Source organism: Stegostoma tigrinum, chromosome 42, assembly GCF_030684315.1.
Source record: "Stegostoma tigrinum isolate sSteTig4 chromosome 42, sSteTig4.hap1, whole genome shotgun sequence".
In the NCBI taxonomy this organism is placed as follows: domain Eukaryota; kingdom Metazoa; phylum Chordata; class Chondrichthyes; order Orectolobiformes; family Stegostomatidae; genus Stegostoma; species Stegostoma tigrinum.
The window spans coordinates 13619358-13640153 of NC_081395.1; the positions used below are offsets into that span (position 1 = coordinate 13619358).

General features: G+C 46.9%; 1 protein-coding gene across 10 annotated transcripts in view; it reads right to left on the reverse strand.

Annotated features, from left to right (window-relative positions):
- LOC125449241 (pyruvate carboxylase, mitochondrial-like) overlaps window positions 1-20796 on the reverse strand; it is a 765853-nt gene that overhangs the window by 701899 nt on the left and 43158 nt on the right. The window contains exon 1 of one of the 10 annotated variants that reach the window (XM_059641565.1): window positions 801-821. The exons of 3 other annotated variants lie outside the window; for them this stretch is intronic. Coding sequence is in view for 1 of the 7 variants with exons in the window: in XM_059641554.1 (XP_059497537.1) it covers window positions 167-175 (9 nt within the window). In the remaining 6 variants the exon portion in view is untranslated. Of the gene's footprint in view, window positions 1-166; window positions 271-317; window positions 372-800; window positions 822-20796 lie in introns of those variants that run through there. 6 more of the 10 variants (XM_059641564.1, XM_059641557.1, XM_059641554.1 and 3 more) reach the window with 6 other exon arrangements.

The following is a 20796-nucleotide window of genomic DNA, read 5'->3' on the forward strand; positions in this document are numbered from 1 at the left end:
TAAGGGATCCCGGGAGTGGGAGAAGGGCCGCAGCTCCTCAGTACACCACACCCATTCCATTGAATACGCGCACACCCCCCGAACCGGATCGTCACACTTCAGCTGGCAATGCCCATGCCCACGTCCCCCACCAGCAAGTGACCGAGGGCCTGAATTACGCCAATACCTTGCACATTACCTCAGCACCTAGGGGGAGAAACGGCGCTTACTCCGACCTGCACCGACAAGCTGTTATCTACGGGGAATACGGACCACGTGCGCAACACACCCCGCCCCTGTAGCGCACCCTCATTGGCCAAGCGCCAGGGATGTCATACCCCAATGGCGAAGCTGGCCGTCTATCAAGGAGGAGGCGGGATAGATGACGTCTTCGATTCGGTGAGTGGGGAAGCCAGATGTCCATCAGGAAGGGGGGCGGCATCTGAAGACACGTGACGTGTCCCATTCAAAGACAGAATGTTAAAGACCTCGCAGCGTCACCGCGACAACGGCCGCCGAACCTTCTGTGGCGATTTTCGCTGCAACAACTGCGATTGACCAGGGTCATGGGAATGGCGCGGACTGGCCACGCCCCGTGGGTAACAACACCATAACGACGCTGACAAGACCCCCTTTGGTGACACTCTCTGGGCTATCGGTCAGTTCAGGCACCGGGGTAACCGCACCAAAGAAGTGAATACGAACACGCCGGCTGCTGGAAATGGGTTACAATAAAAACCTGGTGTTCGGACCCTAATAATGACCAGGAATTTGAATCTGACTCACTATGTTCCTTTAGAAAAGTAAATATCGTCCCCCACCTTATCCAAAATGGACGAAAACTTAGAGCGGGCAGACAGCAATGTGGTTGACCCGAAACTGTCCTCTCTCGGCTGTTAGGGGTAGGTGTATAGGATAAGAGCTGCCAGTGAGCCCACATCCCGAGGAAAAATACATTGCGAAAAAGTAAAACAATCACGCTGTCTGTAATAAAACCGACTCACCGCCTGTGGTGACATTGAGTAATATAAAAATGACTGACCCCCCCACCATGGTGACACTCACTGTAATAACACTGACCCCCCCATGCTGACAATTACTGTAATAACTCTGACTGACCAGTCGTGATGAGGCTCACAACATGAACACTGACTGACCTCCTGTGGTGACTCTCACTAATAACACAGACTGACACCCTATGCTGACACTCACTGTAATAATAGTGATTGATGCCCCATGGTAACACTCACTCTAATAACACTGACTGACGTCCTGTGTTGACACTCACTGTAATAGCACTGACTGACTCCCCATGGCGACACTCACTGTAATAACATGGACTGACGCCCTATGGTGACACTCACTCTAATAACACAGACTGATGCCACATGATGACACTTGCTCTAATAACACTGACTGACTCCCTGTGGTGACATTCACTGTAATAACACAGAGTGACACACCCCCAAACACCCCGCCGTGGTGACTCTCACTCATAACACTGACTGACACACATTGGTGACACTCACTATAACAACACTGACTGACGCCCCGTGGTGACACTCACTGTAATAACACTGACTGACGCCCTTTAGTGGCACTCACTGTAACAGCACTGACTCCCACCTGCACCATGGTAACACTCAATGTCATAAAACTGACTGATGCCCCAACCTGACTCTTACTGTAATAACAGTCTGACACTCCATGGTGAATCTCACGATAAAAAAACTGACAAACCCCCCCCATCTTGAAACGCACTGTAATAACAGCGAATGATACACCAGGGTGACACTCACTGTGATAACACTGACTGACTCCCCATGGACACACTCAATGTAACAACACTGACTGACGCCCCATGATGACACTCACTCTAATAACACTGACTGACACCCTCTGGTGACACTCACTGTAATAACACAGACTGACACCCCCTGCCAACCCCGCCATGATGACTCTCACTATCATAATGCTGAATGACGCACCATGGTGACACTCACGATAACAACACTGACTGACTGCCCATGGTGACACTCACTGTAATAACACTGACTGACTCCCCATCGCCACACTCAAAGTAACAGCACTGACTGATGTCCCATGGACACACTCACTGTAATATCACTGACTGGCTACCAGTGGTGACACTCACTCAAATAACACTGACGGACGTCCTGTGTTGACACAGTGTAATAACACTGCCTGACTCCCCATCGCCACACTCAGTGTAACAACACTGACTGACTTCCCATGGTGACACTCACTGTAATAACACTGCCTGACTCCCCATTGCCACACTCAAGTAACAACACTGACTGATGTCCCATGGTGACACTCACCGTAATAACACTGACTGACACCCTTTGGTGGCATCGCTATAATAACACTAGCTGACTCCCCCCCCCCCCGGTGATTCTCTATATAATAACACTAACTGACACCCCATGGTAACACTCACTGTAATAACACTGACTGATGCCGAATGGTGACACTCACTGTAATGACACTGACTAACGCCCCATGGTGATACTCACTGAAATAACACAGACTGTCCACACCCCCCTAGCCATGGTGACACTCACTATAACAACACTAACTGACACCCCATGGTGAAACTCACTGTAATAACACTGACTGACACCCTCTAGTGACACTCACTCTAATAGCACTGACTGACTCTCCATGGACACACTCAGTGTAACAACACTGACTGACTTCCCATGGTGACACTCACTGTAATAACACTGACTGACTCCCCATGGTCACACTCAATGTAACAACACTGACTGACTTCCCATGATGAGACTCACTCTAATAACACTGACTGACTCCCCGTGGTGACACTCACTGAAATAACACAGACTGTCCACACACCCCGGCCATGGTGACACTCACTGTAATAACACTGACTAATGCCCCACGGTAACACTCACTGCAATAACACTGACTGCCACCCCCACCATGGTAACGCTCACTGTAATAAAACTGACCGATGCCCCAAAGTGACTCTTACTGTAATAACAGACTGACACCCCATGGTGACACTCACTGTAATAACACTGACTGACACCCCATGGTGACACTCACTGCAATAACACTGACTGACTGTCCCATGATGACACTCACTGTGTTAAAACTGAACGATGTCCCATGGTGACACTTATAATAATAAGACTGACTGATGCCCCACGGTGGCCACCACTGTAATAACACAGACTGACGCCCCACGGTAACTCTCACTATAACAATAATGACTGACGCCCTATGGTGACACTCAATGTAACAACACTGACTGACTGCCCAAGATCACACTCACTGTAATAACACTGACTGACTCCCCATGGTCACACTCAGTGTAACAACACTGACTGACTGCCCAAGATCACACTCACTGTTACAACACTGACTGACTCCCCATGGTCACACTCACTGTAACAACACTGACTGACTTCCCATGATGAGACTCACTCTAATAACACTGACTGACTCCCCGTGGTCACACTCAATGTAACAACACTGACTGACTTCCCATGGTCACACTCACTGTAACAACACTGACTGACTTCCCATGATGAGACTCACTGTAATAACACTGACTGACTCCCCATGGTCACACTCAATGTAACAACACTGACTGACTTCCCATGATGAGACTCACTCTAATAACACTGACTGACTCCCCGTGGTGACACTCACTGAAATAACACAGACTGTCCACACACCCCGGCCATGGTGACACTCACTGTAATAACACTGACTAATGCCCCACGGTAACACTCACTGCAATAACACTGACTGCCACCCCCACCATGGTAACGCTCACTGTAATAAAACTGACCGATGCCCCAAAGTGACTCTTACTGTAATAACAGACTGACACCCCATGGTGACACTCACTCTAATAACACTGACTGACACCCCATGGTGACACTCACTGCAATAACACTGACTGACTGTCCCATGATGACACTCACTGTGTTAAAACTGAACGATGTCCCATGGTGACACTTATAATAATAAGACTGACTGATGCCCCACGGTGGCCACCACTGTAATAACACAGACTGACGCCCCACGGTAACTCTCACTATAACAATAATGACTGACGCCCTATGGTGACACTCAATGTAACAACACTGACTGACTGCCCAAGATCACACTCACTGTAACAACACTGACTGACTGCCCAAGATCACACTCACTGTAATAACACTGACTGACTCCCCATGGTCACACTCAATGTAACAACACTGACTGACTGCCCAAGATCACACTCACTGTTACAACACTGACTGACTCCCCATGGTCACACTCACTGTAACAACACTGACTGACTTCCCATGATGAGACTCACTCTAATAACACTGACTGACTCCCCGTGGTGACACTCACTGAAATAACACAGACTGACACCGCACCCCCCCCACCCCGCCATGGTGACTCTCACTATCATAACACTGACTGACTGCCCATGGTGACACTCACGATAACAACACTGACTGACTGCCCATGGTGACACTCACTGTAATAACACTGACTGACTCCCCATCGCCACACTCAAAGTAACAACACTGACTGATGTCCCATGGTGACATTCACTGTAATAACACTGACTGACGCCCCATGGTGACTCTCACTATTATAACACTTACTGACACCTCATGGTGACACTCATTAAAATAACCCGGACTGACGCACCTCAGTGGCATTCACTGTAATAACACTGACTGGCCACGAGCAGTATCTCTCACTGTAATAACACTGACTCACGAACCATGGTGACCCACGCTGTAATAATACAGAGTGATGCCCCATCGTGGTGCTCACTGTAATAGCACTGACTGATGCCCCATGATGACACTCACTGTAATAACATTGACTGACCCGCCCATGGCGACACTTACTGTGATAACACTGACTGACGCTCCAATGTGACACTCACTATTTTAACACTGACTTGCTGCCCCATGGTGACACTCATTGTAATAACACTGACTGACCCGCCCATGGTGACACTGACTGTAATAACACTGACTGACGCCCCATGGTGACACTCACTGTGATAACACTGACTGACTCCTCATGGTAAGACTTATTGTAATAACACTGACTGACGCCTCATGGTGACACTCACTGTGATAACACTGACTGACTCCTCATGGTAAGACTTATTGTAATAACACTGACTGACGCCTCATGGTGACACTCACTGTGATAACACTGACTGACTCCTCATGGTAAGACTTATTGTAATAACACTGACTGACGCCCCAAGGTAACACTCACTGCAATAACACTGACTGACGCCCCATGGTGACGCTCACTATTTTAACACTGACTTGCTCTCCCATGGTGACACTCACTGTAATAACACTGACTGACACCCCCTGGTGACACTCACTGTAATAACACTGACTGACGCCCCATGGTGACACTCACTTTAATAAACCTGACTGACGCCCCATGGTGACACTCACTTTAATAAACCTGACTGACGCCTCATGGTGACACTCACTGTAATAACACAGACTGACACCCCATGGTGACACTCACTGTAATAACACTGACTGACGCCCCATGGTGACACTCACTTTAATAAAACTGACTGACGCCTCATGGTGAAACTCACTGCAATAACACTGACTGACGCCCCATGGTGCTCTCACTATTATAACACTGACTGACGCCCCATGGTGACACTCACTGTAATAACACTGACTGACGCCCCATGGTGACACTCACTTTAATAAAACTGACTGACGCCTCATGGTGAAACTCACTGCAATAACACTGACTGACGCCCCATGGTGCTCTCACTATTATAACACTGACTGATGCCCCATGGTGACACTCACTATTTTAAGACTGACTTGCTCTCCCATGGTGGCACTCACCGTAATAACACTGACTGTCGCCCCATGGTGACGCTCACTGTAATAACACTGACTGACTCCCCATGGTGACACTCACTGTAATAACACTGACTGACGCTGAATGGTGACATTCACACTAATCACACTGACTGCTGCCTCAAGATGACACTCACTGTAATAACACTGACTGACTCCCCCATGATGACACTCACTGTAATAAAACTGAACAACGCCCCATGGTGACAATCACTTTAATAAAACTGACTGTCGCCCCACGGTGACACTCACTGTAATAACACTGACTGATGCCCCATGGTAACACTCCCTGCAATAACACTGACTGACGTCCCATGGTAACACTCACTGTAATAAAACTGACTGACGCCCCATGGTGGCACTCACTGTAATAACACTGACTGTGGCTCCATGGTGACACTCAATGTAATAACACTGACTGACACCCTATGGTGACTCTCACTATAACAACACTGATTAACGCCCCATGGTGACACTCACTGTAATCAAACTGACTGACACCCCATGGTCACAATCAATATAATAACACTGACTGACAACCACCCCCCCGCTCCCCCGCCACCCCCTCACCCCCGCCATTAGTGTCTCTCACTGCAGTAACACTGACTGCCGCCCCATGGTCACACTCACTATCATAACACTGACTGACACCTCCTGGTGTCACTCACTATAATAACACTGACTGAGCCCCCATGGTGGAACTCACCGTAATAACACTGACTGAAGCCCATGGTGACAGTCACTGTAATAACAATGACTGACGCCCCCACCATGGTTACACTCACTGTAATAAAACAGACTGATGCCCCATGGTGACTCTCACTATAAAAACACTGGCAACCTCCCCTCACTTGGCGACACTCACTGTAATAACACTGACGGACGCCCCATGGTGACACTCACTATTTTAACACTGACTTACTTGCTCTCCCATGGTGACGCTCACTGTAATAACACTGACTGACGCCACATGGTGACACTCACTGTAATAACACTGACTGACGCCACATGGTGACACTCACTGTAATAACACTGACTGATGCCCCATGGTGACACTCACTGTAATAACACTGACTGAGCCCCGATGCTGACACTCACTGTAATAATACTGACTGACGCCCCATGGTGGCACTCTTAAAGCTAGCACTGATGTAACTCCCTGTGGTGACACTCAATAGAATAACTGTTACAGACAGTACCCACCTGACGCAGTGGTGACCATCTCTATAATAACACTAACTGACCTATCCGTGGTAACAAGATAATAAAATGTGAGGCTGGATGAACACAGCAGGCCAAGCAGCATCTCAGGAGCACATTCACTTTAATAACTCCTACTGACAGTTCCCCCTCTAGCCCATGGTGACCATCACTGTAACAACACTAACTGACCTACCTGTGGTGACACTCACTTTAGTAACTTCTTCTGACAGTTCCCCCCCCCCCCCCCCGGCCCTGTGATGCCCATCACTACAATAACATGAACTGACCTACCTCTGATGTCACTCACTATAATTACACTGACTTATCTCCTGTAGCGACACTCACTATAATAAAACTGCCTGGTACCCCATGGTGATGCTCAATATGATAACACTGACTGAACCCCCCGTCACACCCTCTGGATTAAAACTGGCTGACCCGACCCCATGGTGACACTCATTGCAATAACACTGACCAACGCCCCATGGTGCCACTCACTGTAATAACACCAACTGATGCCCCATGGTGACTCTCTATTATAACACTGATTGACCCACCACTGTGCCATTCACTGTAATAACACTGACTGACTCCCCATGGTGTCTCTCACTGTAATAACACTGACTGGCCACCAGCGGTGTCTCTCACTGTAATAACACTGACTGACTCCCCATGGTGACTCTCATTGTAATAACACTGACTAACACCCTGTGGTGACTCTCACTGTAATAACACTGACTGACCTCCAGTCATGACTTTCACTATAACAACACTGACTGACCCCCTGTGGTTACATTCACTATCATAACACCTACTCACCCACCCCCACCCTGTAGTGATACTCACTATATCAACACTGACTGACACACTTTGGTAACAGTCACTAAAATAATGCTAAATGACCCTCCCCATGGTGGCACTCACTATAATATCACTGACTGAGCCCTGTGGTGACAACTTATTATAATATCACTGACTGAGCCCCCCACCCCCCGTCATGACCCTCACTATAATAAAACTGACTGATACCCAGTGATGATGCTCACTATAATAACACTGATTGACCTGCCCCCTGTCGTGACACTCAACGGTAATAACACGCACTGATTCCTTGTAGTGACACTCATTGGAATGACCTCCCCCGCCCCCCAAAGCATGGTGAAACTCGCTATATTAACACTACCTGACCAATCCGTGGTGACACTCACTATCCTAAAATTGGCTGACCTCCTGTGGTGACAGTCTCTGTTATACTGACTGACCTCCCCCCCGCCCCGACCCCATGGTGATTCTCGCTATAATAATGCTGATTCACCCCTGTGGTTACAAAGGCTCTCAAAATACTGACTGACCTCCTGTGGTAACACTCACTCCAATAACACTGACTGACTCCACCCCCCCCATGATGACACTCACAGAGCTAGCACTGACTGAAGCCCCCCCACCCCAGTGGTGACACTCTCTACAACAATATTGACTGACCAACCCCCCCACCCCCAGCCCCGTGTTGGAACTGATTGTAATAGCAGTGATTGACGCCCCCAGTGCTGACTCTCAGTACAACAACACCATCTGACCCCAGATAGTAACACTGTCTAAAATGACACTGATTGATACTCTGTGGTGTCACTCACTGTAACAACACTGACTGATCAGCTGTGTTGACACTCATAATAACACTGACTGACCCCCTTAGCAACACTTACTATAACAACTCTGACACTATGTGGTGACACTCACAATGATAACACTGATTGACCCCCTCCACTGTGTTGACACTTATTACAGTAACACGGACTGATCCCCTGTGGGGGCACTCTCTGTAATAACTGACCCACTGTGGTGATTCTCAGTACAATAACACTGATGGTCCTCCTGTGGTGACACTCACTGTAATAGCACTGACTCCTGTTCTGACACTTACTTTAATAATACTGACAGACAGCCCCTGACCCACCAATGGTAACACTTAGGATAGCAACTTTGACTGACCCCCTGTAATGATACTCACTATAATAACACTGACTGACCTTTTTCTGAAGAAGGGTCTGGGCCCGAAACGTCAGCCTTCCTGCTGCTCTGATGCTGCTTGGTCTGCTGTGTTTATCAGCTCTACGCCTTGCTATCTCAGATTCCCCAGCATCTGCAGTTCCTGCTATCTCTATAATAACACTGACTGACCTCCTTTGGTGACTCTCACTACAATAACACTGACTGACCTCCAGTGATTACTCTCACTAAAATAACACTGACGAACACACCACCCCATGGTAACTCTCTATAATTACACTGACTGACCCCCCATGGTGACTCTCAGTATGATAACACTGACTGACCCATGTGGTAATACACTCTATGGTGACACTAACTATAATAACACTAACTGACCTATCCCATGGTGACTCTCACTGTAATAGCACTGACTGACGTCCTGTGGAGACACTCACAATAAAGACACTGATTGACCCCCCTGTGATGACAACTCACTGTAATACAACTTACCTGAACCCCCATGATGACAGTCATTGAAGTAACACTGACTGACACCCTGTGGTGATGTTAATTAGAACGATAATGACTGACCCCCTGCGGTGACGCTCATTGTAATAACACTGACTGACCTCCTGTGGTGACACTCACTATAATAACACTGACTGACCCACCGTGGCGACGCTCATGTAATAATACTGACTGACCTCCCGTGGTGACACTCACTATAATAACACTGACTGACCCCCCTGTGGTGATGCTCATTATAATAACACTGACTGACCTCCCGTGGTGACGCTCGCTATAATAATACTGACTGACACCCCCGTGGCGATGCTCATTGTAATAACACTGACTGACCTCCCGTGGTGATGCTCACTGTAATAACACTGACTGACCTCCCGTGGTGATGCTCGCTATAATAACACTGACTGACCCTTAGTGGTGATGCTCACTATAATAACACTGACTGACCTCCCATGATGACTCCTGCTGTAACAAAACTGACTGACCCCCCTGTGGTGACACTCAATATAACAACTTTCACTGACCTCCTTTGGTGACACTCTCTTAAATAACACTGACTGACCCTCCCTGTGGTAACTCTCTATAATAACACTGACCCCATGTGGTGACACTCACTATAATAACACTGATTGACTCCCCCATGGTGACACTCACTATAAAAGCACTGACTTATTCCCTGTGGTGACTCTCCCTGCAATAACACTGTCTGACCGCTTGTGGTTAACACTCTCTTTAATTACAGTGACTGACTCCCATAGTGACTCTCACTTTAATAACACTGACCAAGCTCCTCCACCCCCCACAACAACCCTCAACCACACCACTGTGGTGACAATAACTATAATAACACTGACTAAACCCCACTCCATACTCCCCCATTGACAATCACTTAACTAACAATGACTGACGCGCCCCCCCCGCCCCCCGCCACAACCATGTTGGCACTCACTGTAACCACACTGACTGATGCCCTGTGGTGACACTCAGTACAAGAACACTGCCTCCCACCTATACCCCCAACTCCAACCCCACAGTGAATAATAACACTCCACTGAATCCAGAAGCCCATCACCTAGTCACTCTACATACACTTGTCCTTCACTCGGGTACTGCTGCATCAGTCTCAGAAATCAGGGTGTCAGAATCTCCTGTTTATATCTGTCAGCCAGGTCTCTCTCATTGCACCAGATTAACAGTCCCAATAAGGGAATGCACATTCCATGTGGTCCAGCCAGCTGATCTCCCTAAAATCCGTATTTCCCCTCCACTCCAAAGCCAAGGACAAAGCCCGGTCCATTCTCTTGGAGGGGCATTTTAACACCAGGCCAGTTTCCTCCAACATGGTATCCAATATGGGCAGCATGTAATGCATGGGAGCTCACCTCTTGCACCTTGGGTCTCTTCTTCTGGTGGCAAAGACGTTGAGGTGCCTACGTCTATCATATTCATGGCTCAGAGGTCCAGTCAACACTTGATGGGGAGCATTAGCCCACACGTTCCAGCAGCCTTTCTGACTGTTCTGAGGGACACATTTTGCTCATGCATCATTTGCAAACTCCTGGTTTTCATATAGTCCGCGAGCTTGTCAGAACGGCTGCTTCTACTGGAACTTTACTTGTTAATAGTCCTGACCTCGTGTTGACTGTGCCTCTTCCCCACACAGGGCCGTGGCAGTGATTCGTACACCAAATTTCATCCCCTGCTTCAAACTGCCTCTCTCACTTGGTGGAGTCATGTGTCCGGCATTGGCTTTCCTGATGCTGTTCCAGGATGATCAGATTTAACCTGATGTGGAGTCTTTTATTTGTTGGCAACTCAGCTGGTGCTATCCCTGTAGTTGCATGTGGGTGGCCTGATAATCATCAAGAACCGTGACAGCTTGGTATCTTGTGAGGCCCTGGGCTATTTCTTCAAGTCAGCCTTTGAAGCTCGGGATGGCTCTTTCCACCAGGCCATCAGGTAATGGGTGGTAGGGAGTTGCCCTTAGATGTTGGATCCTGTTCAATTTTAGGAAATAAGCAGATCCTGGTAAATTGTGCCCTGTAGTCTGTGATCAATGCGTCCAGGTCTCAGTGTGTTGATTAAGATGCATGCAGTTTTTCTATTGTCATCCCCATGTTTGATGAACTGACCCTGTGCATGTCCAACCACTTTGAGTGGGCATCTACAATGACTTAGAACATTGAGCCCATGAAAGGACGTGCATTGTCTGCATGTAACTGAGTCCAGGTTTTACTGGCCATTTCCACGGATGTGGGGTAGCGAATGGCAGTCAGTTTTATCCTGTTGGCATTGTGGGCGCTGCCCTACCAACACTGATATGTCAGCATCCGGGCCTGGCCACCAGCCATAGCTTCTCATCAACATCTTCATTTTGGAGACCCCCTGAATGACCCTGGTAGAGTTCAGCCAGTATTTGGTGGCGACCTTCGCTCTTGGCAATCACTCTTGCTCCCCAAAACCGACTGTTTAAAATCCCCACAAAGGTGAAGCAAACTGCTGGGCTTCAAAATTCCTGTAACCAGTGCTACCCATTCTACATATTGGAATGGTTTGATGATTCCTTCGCTTTCCAGCCTTCTGATTACTGCCTCTACTTCTGCCTGTGAGACAAATGGCACTGGACGGGCCTTGCAGAATTGTGGAATTGCCTCCTAGTCACCGTGCAAGGTAGTCCCTAGACCTTCCTGAAAAACCTTAGGGTATTTAATTAGGATTTCACTGAGGCAACCACTTTCTAATTGAAAAACGTTGAGCCAGTCGAGGTGAATTTCTCACAACCGATTTCACCTCGTCAGACTTGGGCCCAAATCTTTCATTACAATCAATGGTGACTGTACCAGCTGCTTCACAAAAATGACCAGGACTGAAGTCGTACCCCTAATCTGCAAAAGTTCTCCAGTATAGGCACTCAATCTAATTGAGGTCTTTCACAAACCTAAGGGCGAATTTTGTTAGAAACTGGTTCTGCAATCACTGATATGTTCACACTTGTATTAAGTTTTGTGCGGCATGGTGCCTCAGTGAGTTAGCATGGCTGCCTCACAGCAGCAGGGAACCAGGTTTCGATTCCAGTCTCGGGTGACCTCCTGTGCGGAGTTTTCATGTTCACCCCGTGTCTGTATGGGTTTCCTCTGGGTGCTCTGGTTTCCACAATAGTGCAAAGATGCGCTGGTTGGGGTGAACTGGCCATGCTAAATTGCCCCGTAGTTCCAGGGGTGTGTAGATTAGGTGTGTTAGTCATGGGAAATGAAGGGTTAGAGAGAAAGAGTAGGGGATGTGTCTGAGTGGGACGCGCTTTGGAGGGTCAGTGTGGACGTGTTGGGCTGAGTGACCTGTTTCCACACTATAGGGACTCCATGGCCTTCATTAGGACCGGTGACTTTTTAACGGGATGTTCATTTTGATTGGCTCTGATTTAGATGTTGCTAAGCAATTTAACTGTTCCAAACTAGATGTAGGGGGACTTTCCAGGGTGTGCATTCTCCTGGATATCGACCTATGAGTTTGCACCTCAATTTAGTTCTCGTAGGACTCTTTAGCTGCCTTGGGTCCCCATACTGGCAGCATCTACAATGGCTTGCTGGCCTGGATCCTGAAGAAAATTTTAACCATTTGGCGGAGGCTTGCCTTTGTTTTGGTGTTTTGCTTTGGACCGACCTGGAGTCCCTCTGATCAGGAAATGTCCTGAGTGAGGCTATGCCTTCACTCAAGTGGTGCTCCCCAAGCTTCAGGCAAGGCTGATCATTTCATGGGAATACCTTACACCAGAAAAAGCTTCAGCTCCACAAGCTGTCAGGAGAATTACGTGTTGTTTTTCAATGTCAGTTGCCTGGAAAAAAATAACAGATTCTTTCCACATACTAGACTCAGTCCTTGACGGCAGGATCAAACAAATCAAGCTTCCCAACCAAAGGCATATTGTAAGAAATACTTACTCCCAACTCAAACATTATTGTTGCAAGTGAATTTCTTCAGGAACTTGCTTTGCTCTCGTTGTCACTGAAATAACTCCACTGAGGCCAGTATCTTGTTACCAAGTCAACCTTTATTTATACATTTAACAGTCCTTGACCACACATCAGCATTTCTAATACCTCATTGTTTCTGACATTTTCACACAGAAGGTGGTTTTTGTGTGGAATGAACTGCCAGAGGAAGTGATAGATGCAGCTACAGTTATAGCATTTAAAAGACATTTGGACAGGTACGTGAATAGGAAAGGTTTAGAGGGACATGGGCCAAACACAGGCAAATGAGATGAGTTTAGTTTGGGGAAACCTGGTCACCATGGTTGGACCAAAGGTTCTTTTTCCATGCTGTTTGACTCTGTGATTGACTGAAATCCCACAACGACACTCAACTAAACAATGCTCTCGAACCTCTCTTGACAGCACTCATTATTTTGAGATTGACCGACCTCCTTTGTCGACACTCACTATGATGACGTTGACTCACCTCCCTTGTTGACACTCGCCACCAATAATACTGGCCGACTCCTCCTCTTTGTGGAACTGGACAGTCACTGTCAATATTCTCTCATGATTTTCTTTGCAGTGCACAGTCCTTCATAGTGCATTCTCAAATACAGATGTAACATCTGTGGCATAATTGCTTTTGAGTGTCAGATTTCTTTTAGTGAAGGCGATTCATGAACAAGACTCATTGTTAATTCCAGATTTTTATTCATTGACGACCCACTGGGGTAAGATTTCTCCCCAGGGCAGTAGCTTTTGATTACTTGCTCTGTGACTTTACCACTGCACGCAGCATTGTGAAACTTGGGAGTGGGAAGTGAAGTTGAAGAGAGGGCTACGTTAGCCTGGCCCATTGGGGTGGCATGCAGGCTCAGTAGTCAGCACTGCTGCTTCACAAGCCCAGGGACCAATCCCATCCTCGGGTGACTGTTTGTGTGGTGTTTGCATGTTCTCCCCATGTCCATGCGGATTTCCTCCGGACGCTCTGGTTTCCTCCCACAGCCTGAAACTCCGCGGGTTGGGTGGATTGGCCGTGCTAAATCACCCAATGGTGGCCAAGGATAGAACATAGAACATTAGAGCACAGTACAGGCCCTTCGGCCCTTGATGTTGTACCAACCTGTCATACCAATCTGAAGCCCATCTAACCTACACTATTCCATGTACATCCATATGCTTGTCCACTGATGACTTAAATGTACTTAAAGTTGGTGAATCTACTACCATTGCAGGCAAAGCGTTCCATTTCCTTACTACTCTCTGAGTAAAGAAACTACCTCTGACATCTGTCCTATATCTTTCACCCCTCAATTTAAAGCTATGCCCCCTCATGCTCGCCATCACCTTCCTAGGAAAAAGGCTCTCCCTATCCACCCTATCTAACCCTTTGATTATCTTATATATCTCAATTAAGTCACCTCTCAACCTTCTTCTCTCTAATGAAAACAGCCTCAAGTCCCGCAGCCTTTCCTTGTAAGACCTTCCCTCCATACCAGGCAACATCCTAGTAAATCTCCTCTGCACCCTTTCCAAAGCTTCCACATCCCTCTTATAATGCGGTGACCTGAACTGTACACAATACACCAAGTGTGGCCACACCAGAGTTTTGTACAGCTGCAGCATAACCTCTTGGTTCCGGAGCTCGATCCCCTATTAATAAAAGCTAAAACACTGTATGCCTTCTTAACAGCCCTGTCAACCTGGGTGGAAACTTTCAAGGATCTGTGTACATGGACACTGAGATCTCTCTGCTCATCTACACTACTAAGAATCTTACCATTAGCTCAGTACTTTGCCTTCTGGTTACTCCTACCAAAGTGCATCAGCTCACACTTGTCTGCATTAAACTCCATTTGCGACCTCTCAGGCCAGCTCTGCAGCGTATCTATGTCTCTCTGTAACCTACAGCATCCTTCGTCACTATCCACAACTCCACCGACCTTTGTGTCGTCTGCAAATTTCCTAAACCCATCCTTCTACGTCCTCATCCAGGTCATTTATAAAAATGACAAACAGCAGTGGACCCAACACCGACCCTTGCGGTACACCACTAGTAACTGGTCTCCAGCATGAACATTTCCCATCAACTACCACCCTCTGCCTTCTTTTAGCAAGCCAATTTCCAATCCAAACTGCTATATCTCCCACAATTCCATTCCTCCGCATTTTGTACAATAGCCTACTGTGGGGAACCTTATCAAACGCCTTGCTGAAATCCATATACACAACATCAACCGGTTTACTCTCATCTACTTGTTTGGTCACCTTCTCAAAGAACTCAATAAGGTTGGTGAGGCACAACCTAGCCTTCAAAGGCTAGTTTGGTTATCCATGGGAAGTTCCAGGGTACAGGGGTGGGGTGGGTCTAGTTAGGATGTCCTTAGAGGGTTGGTGTAAACGTGATGGGCCTAATGGCCTCCATCTGCACTACAGGGATTCTATGATTCATTTTAGTTGACACCTGAGTCTCTACAGCAGAACATTAGGCTCTCTCAACCTCGGGCATACCGGGCATCTGTGGGTGTCTTGACCACTATCCCCACCTCCTTCCCTGGCTTCCCACAACACAGCATGCCTGGTAACTTGTGCCCTGTGTTTGACCACTGCTTCATGACATGGAGGACCTTTAGAATGTGAACAGTGCCAATTACTAGTGCCTTGGCAGGGGGTCGACTGAGCTTCATCATCAGTCAACAGTTCCCCTCTTCCTCCACCGACCAAGTTCTCAGATGCACCTCCCAGACTATTGTCAGACTGAGAGGGTGTGGGGGCAATTGACTCGGCTGTTGCAGTGGAAGGGCAGCAAAGAGAAAAGTGGCTGTTGGAAACTGGGACAGCAGTAAGAAGGGAGTGGGTTGAAAATTCCCAGGCGATTGTGATGATGAGACAAGACTAATGTCTTTCTTTCTTGCACACTCTGAGCTTGATGTCCTGCTGCTGGAGTTTTAAGAAGAATGACCCATGGTACTTCACCACCAGGTGCCATCCATGCTGCATGGTTTAGAAAACTGGAGTCCCACACACTATCAGCAGAGGGCACCAGATTCAGGTCCTCGCCTAATATATTTGGGGGTTAATAGGTGCCACTCACCATCCACAATGGGATGCCCATGTGCTGTAGGTTGACTCACAATGCCCTTAGGGAGGGAATTCCAGGATTTTGATCCAGTGACACTGAATGGTGACATATTTCCAAGTCAGGATTGTGAGTGGCTCGGAGGGGAACTTGCAGGAGGTGGTGTTCCCATATATCTGCTGCCCTTGTCCTTCTAGATGGAAATGGTGGTGGGTTTGGAAGGTATTGTCTGAGGATCTTCAGTGAATTTCTACAGGGCATCTTGTAGATAGCAACACTGTTGCTACTGAGCCTCAGTGATGGAAGGAGTGGATGCTTGTGGGCGTGGTGACAATCAGGCAGGGTCTGCTTTGTCCTGGATGGTGTCAATCTTCTTAGAAACACGAAAGATAAGAGCAGGAACAAGCCACTCGGCCCTTCAAGCCTGGTTCACCATCTAATATAGCTGATCATCAGCCTAAATAGCTTGTTCCTGCCATTCCCCCCAAATCCTTCGATCCCCTAAGCCCCACAAACTGTATCCATCTCTTCCTTGAAAACTTACAATGTTTTGGCCTCAACCACTTTCTGCGGCAGAGAATTCCATGGGCTCCCCACTCTCTAGGTGAAGATATTTCTCCTCATCTCAGTCTCATATGGCCTACCCAGTAATCCTTAGACTGTGACCCGCAGGCTCTGGATTCCCAGGTCATTGGAAACATCTACCCTGGATTGATTCTGTCTTGTCCCATTAGAATTTTATAAGTTTCTATGAGATCCCCTTATTCTTCTAAACACCTGTGAATATAGTCCTAACTGAACGAGTGATTTTTCATATATCAGTCCCAGGAAGCAGTCTGGTAAACTTTCGCTGCACTCCCTCCACCGCCAGAGCATCTTTCCTCAGATAAGGAGACCTAAAACTGCACACAATTCTCCTGGTGTGGTCTCACCAAGACCCCTGTATAATTGCAGCAAGATATCCCTGCTCCTAACTTGAATCCTCTTGCTACGAAGGCCAACGTACCAGTTACATTCTTCGGTGCCTTCTGCACATACTGAAGTATTCTTGAGTTTTGTCAGAGCTGCAGTCCTCCAGGGCAGAGGAGAGTATTCTTTCGCTGTCTTGTGCCTTTGCAGGATGCACTGGGGAGGGTAATTCGAGTTGGGTAGCGTTAGGAAGGAGAGGTGCCGGACAATGGAAGAGGGGGAGGCAGCTTTACCTTTGACTTCCAAGGATCCCCAAGCTGCCTGATCTGGTGTTGCCATACAACTAGACACCCTGAAGATGATATGGACCACCACTGAGCCAGGAGCTCTGGGTTATAGTCCTAGCCCAGCACCTGAAGTTGCAATTGCCCTTGGACTGAGGTCTACGAGAGGGAGATGGGGCTAAAGCAGTGAGGACGTAGATCTGGGGGATGAGGACAGAGGTGGGTGGAGATGGGCAGTCAACCATCTGGGAGAAATTCTCTCACTCCTCCCCTTAGCCAGAAACAGCAGACCATAAGATACAGGAGCAGAATTAGGCCATTCGGTCCATTGTGTCTGCTCAGCCATTTGATCACAGCAGATATGTTTCTCAATCCCATTCTCCTGCCTTCTTCCTGGAACTTCTGATCCCCTGTAGCCTCTAATATTTTTACCAAAGTGCATATCCTCACACTTCCCCACATTGTATGGAATCTCCCACTTCTTTGCTCATACTCCCAGCCTGTCCAAGTCCTTCCTCAGCCTCCCCTCTTCCTCAACACCACCTGTCCTGCCTCGTATCTTTGTATTGTCTGCAAGTTCAGCAAAAATGCCCTCAGATCCTTCGTCCAGATCATTAATGTATAACATGGATAGTTGTAATCACAACACTGATCCCTACGGAGCTCTACTCATCACCAGCTACTATCCTGAAAAAGACAACTTTAGCTCAACTCTCTGCTCATTGCCAGTAAGCCAATCCTCTATCTATGCCAGCACGTTGTCCCTAACACCATGAGCTCTTATCCTGTTTTGCAAATTCCTGTGCAGCACCTTGTCAAAGGCCTTCTGGAAGTCTAAATAGATCATGTTGTTATACGAAGGCGGTCGACTCCCACTCTGATAACTAAAACTGAAACACCCAGAGAGGCACATCTCGCCCTATAACCTGATAAAAGAGCCCCCAGTCTGTTATAAAGGAGTAGTTAAACAAAAGTAAACACCTGACACTCTCTTTATAATCAAAACAAATAACAATTCATTTATCTAATAGTGAAAAAACTAACTAAACTATTAACAAACCGAATAAACCCCTTCTAATTACTAACTATTCCCAAATAAAACAAGACTATAGTAGTATACTGTTCCAATAAATATAAATCCCACATATAGAAAATGAAATTTTAAAAACTTAGAATTTGAAATCGGGAATGTTCTGTGTCTTTGACAAATTCTTTTTTCAGGAACACCTTCTCCATCAAATTCTTTTGTCAGGAATATTGGCTATTTGTGCTGAGGATCCTTTGATTTAGGTGGAGCTTACTCTAAGGCTTAGAAAATTCAGTGAGACAGCCAGTGATTCTTTCTTTTAGAGCTGAGAGCTGTTCTCTTGGCAAATGGCAGTTGGCTCTCCCCTGATTTTCCAAATGCTCTCATCTTTTATACCTTTAACGGCACAACAATTTCTAAAAATAGGATTGGTCCTATCTTGTCAAAGCCATCAGATTTAAATTAATTGGTGTTTGGTATCAAATGTTTAAATTATTTGGCTAAATTTAAAAACCTGCTGTCTTGGTAAAAATGCTGCTGTGTGCTAAGTGCAGCATTTTGATACAAATGTTTCAATTCAGGTGCTCTGTGCACCCGCAGATCCAGAGACATGCTTTTTGAATCTCTAAGCATAGAAAAAGCATATTATTATTTAATGGGACCACACACTGCTTTCCCCATTGCATTTTACAAACACCAACATTTTACAAACATGAAATTCTAATGTCCTGCCTTCCAATCCACAATTAGTTGACCTAACTTCACAACAAAGTCCACTGGCTGTCCTTTGTCTAACTTGCTCATTATCTCCTCATAGAATTCAAACAGATGTATCAGGCATGACCACCCCCTGATGAAGACACGCTGACTCAGCCCTATTTTACAATGCACTTTCAAGTACTCTGCAGCCCTTAATAATGAACTCTAAAATCTTATTAACAACCGAGGTCAAACTAAGCGGCTGTTAGTTTCCTGTCTCTGCCTCCCCCCCCACCTTCTTAAACAGGACTGTTATATTAGCCACTTCCGAGTTCCCTGGGACCTTCTCTGACTCCACTGATTCCTGAACGATTACTGCTGTTGCCTCTATAATCTCCTCAGCTATCTCCTTCAAAACTCCAGGGTGTAGTCCCTCAGGTCCAGGTGGTTTATCAGCCTTCAGACTTTTCAGCTTTCCCAGCACCATCTTCTTGGTGATGGACACTGCACTCACCTCTACTCTCTGAAACCTCTTGAAGTTCTGGTGTCTTCCACTGTAAAGACTACTGCAAAGTACATATTCAGTTAATCTGTCATTTCCTTGTTCGCCATTACTACTTCTCCAGCCTCATTTTCCAGTTGTCCGCTCTTGCCTCACCCTTACCTTACATATAGCTTAAAAAAATCTCTTAGCCAGCTTACGATCATATTTCATCTTCTTTCCCCCTTTTCTTTTAGTTATCCCCTGCTTGTTTTTAAAGGTTTCCCAATCTTTGAGCCTCTCACTAATTTCTTTTGCTTTTAAGATGTCCCTGACTTCCATTGTCAGCCATGGTTACCTTTTCTCCCCTTTCTTCTTCCTTGGGATGGGTTTCTGCTGTGCCTCCTGAATTATTCCCAGAAATGCCTGCCATCACTGCCCAACCATCTCCCCTACAAGGGTACGGTTCCAGTCAACCCTCGCCAGATCCTCCTCATGTCTTTTTAGTTCCCTTTCCTCAGTGGTAATACTGTTGCATCTGATTCTAGCTTCTCCCTCTCAAACTGTGGGGGTGAACTCCTTCACCTTAAGCTTCTTAATCAAGGCTGCCTCATCACACATTACCAAATCCAAAATTGCTTGTTAGCTTGCGAGCTCTACCACAAGCTGCTCCAAAAAAATCAATCCTTTAGATATTCTAAAAATTCAATTTCTTGAGATCTGCAACAAGCC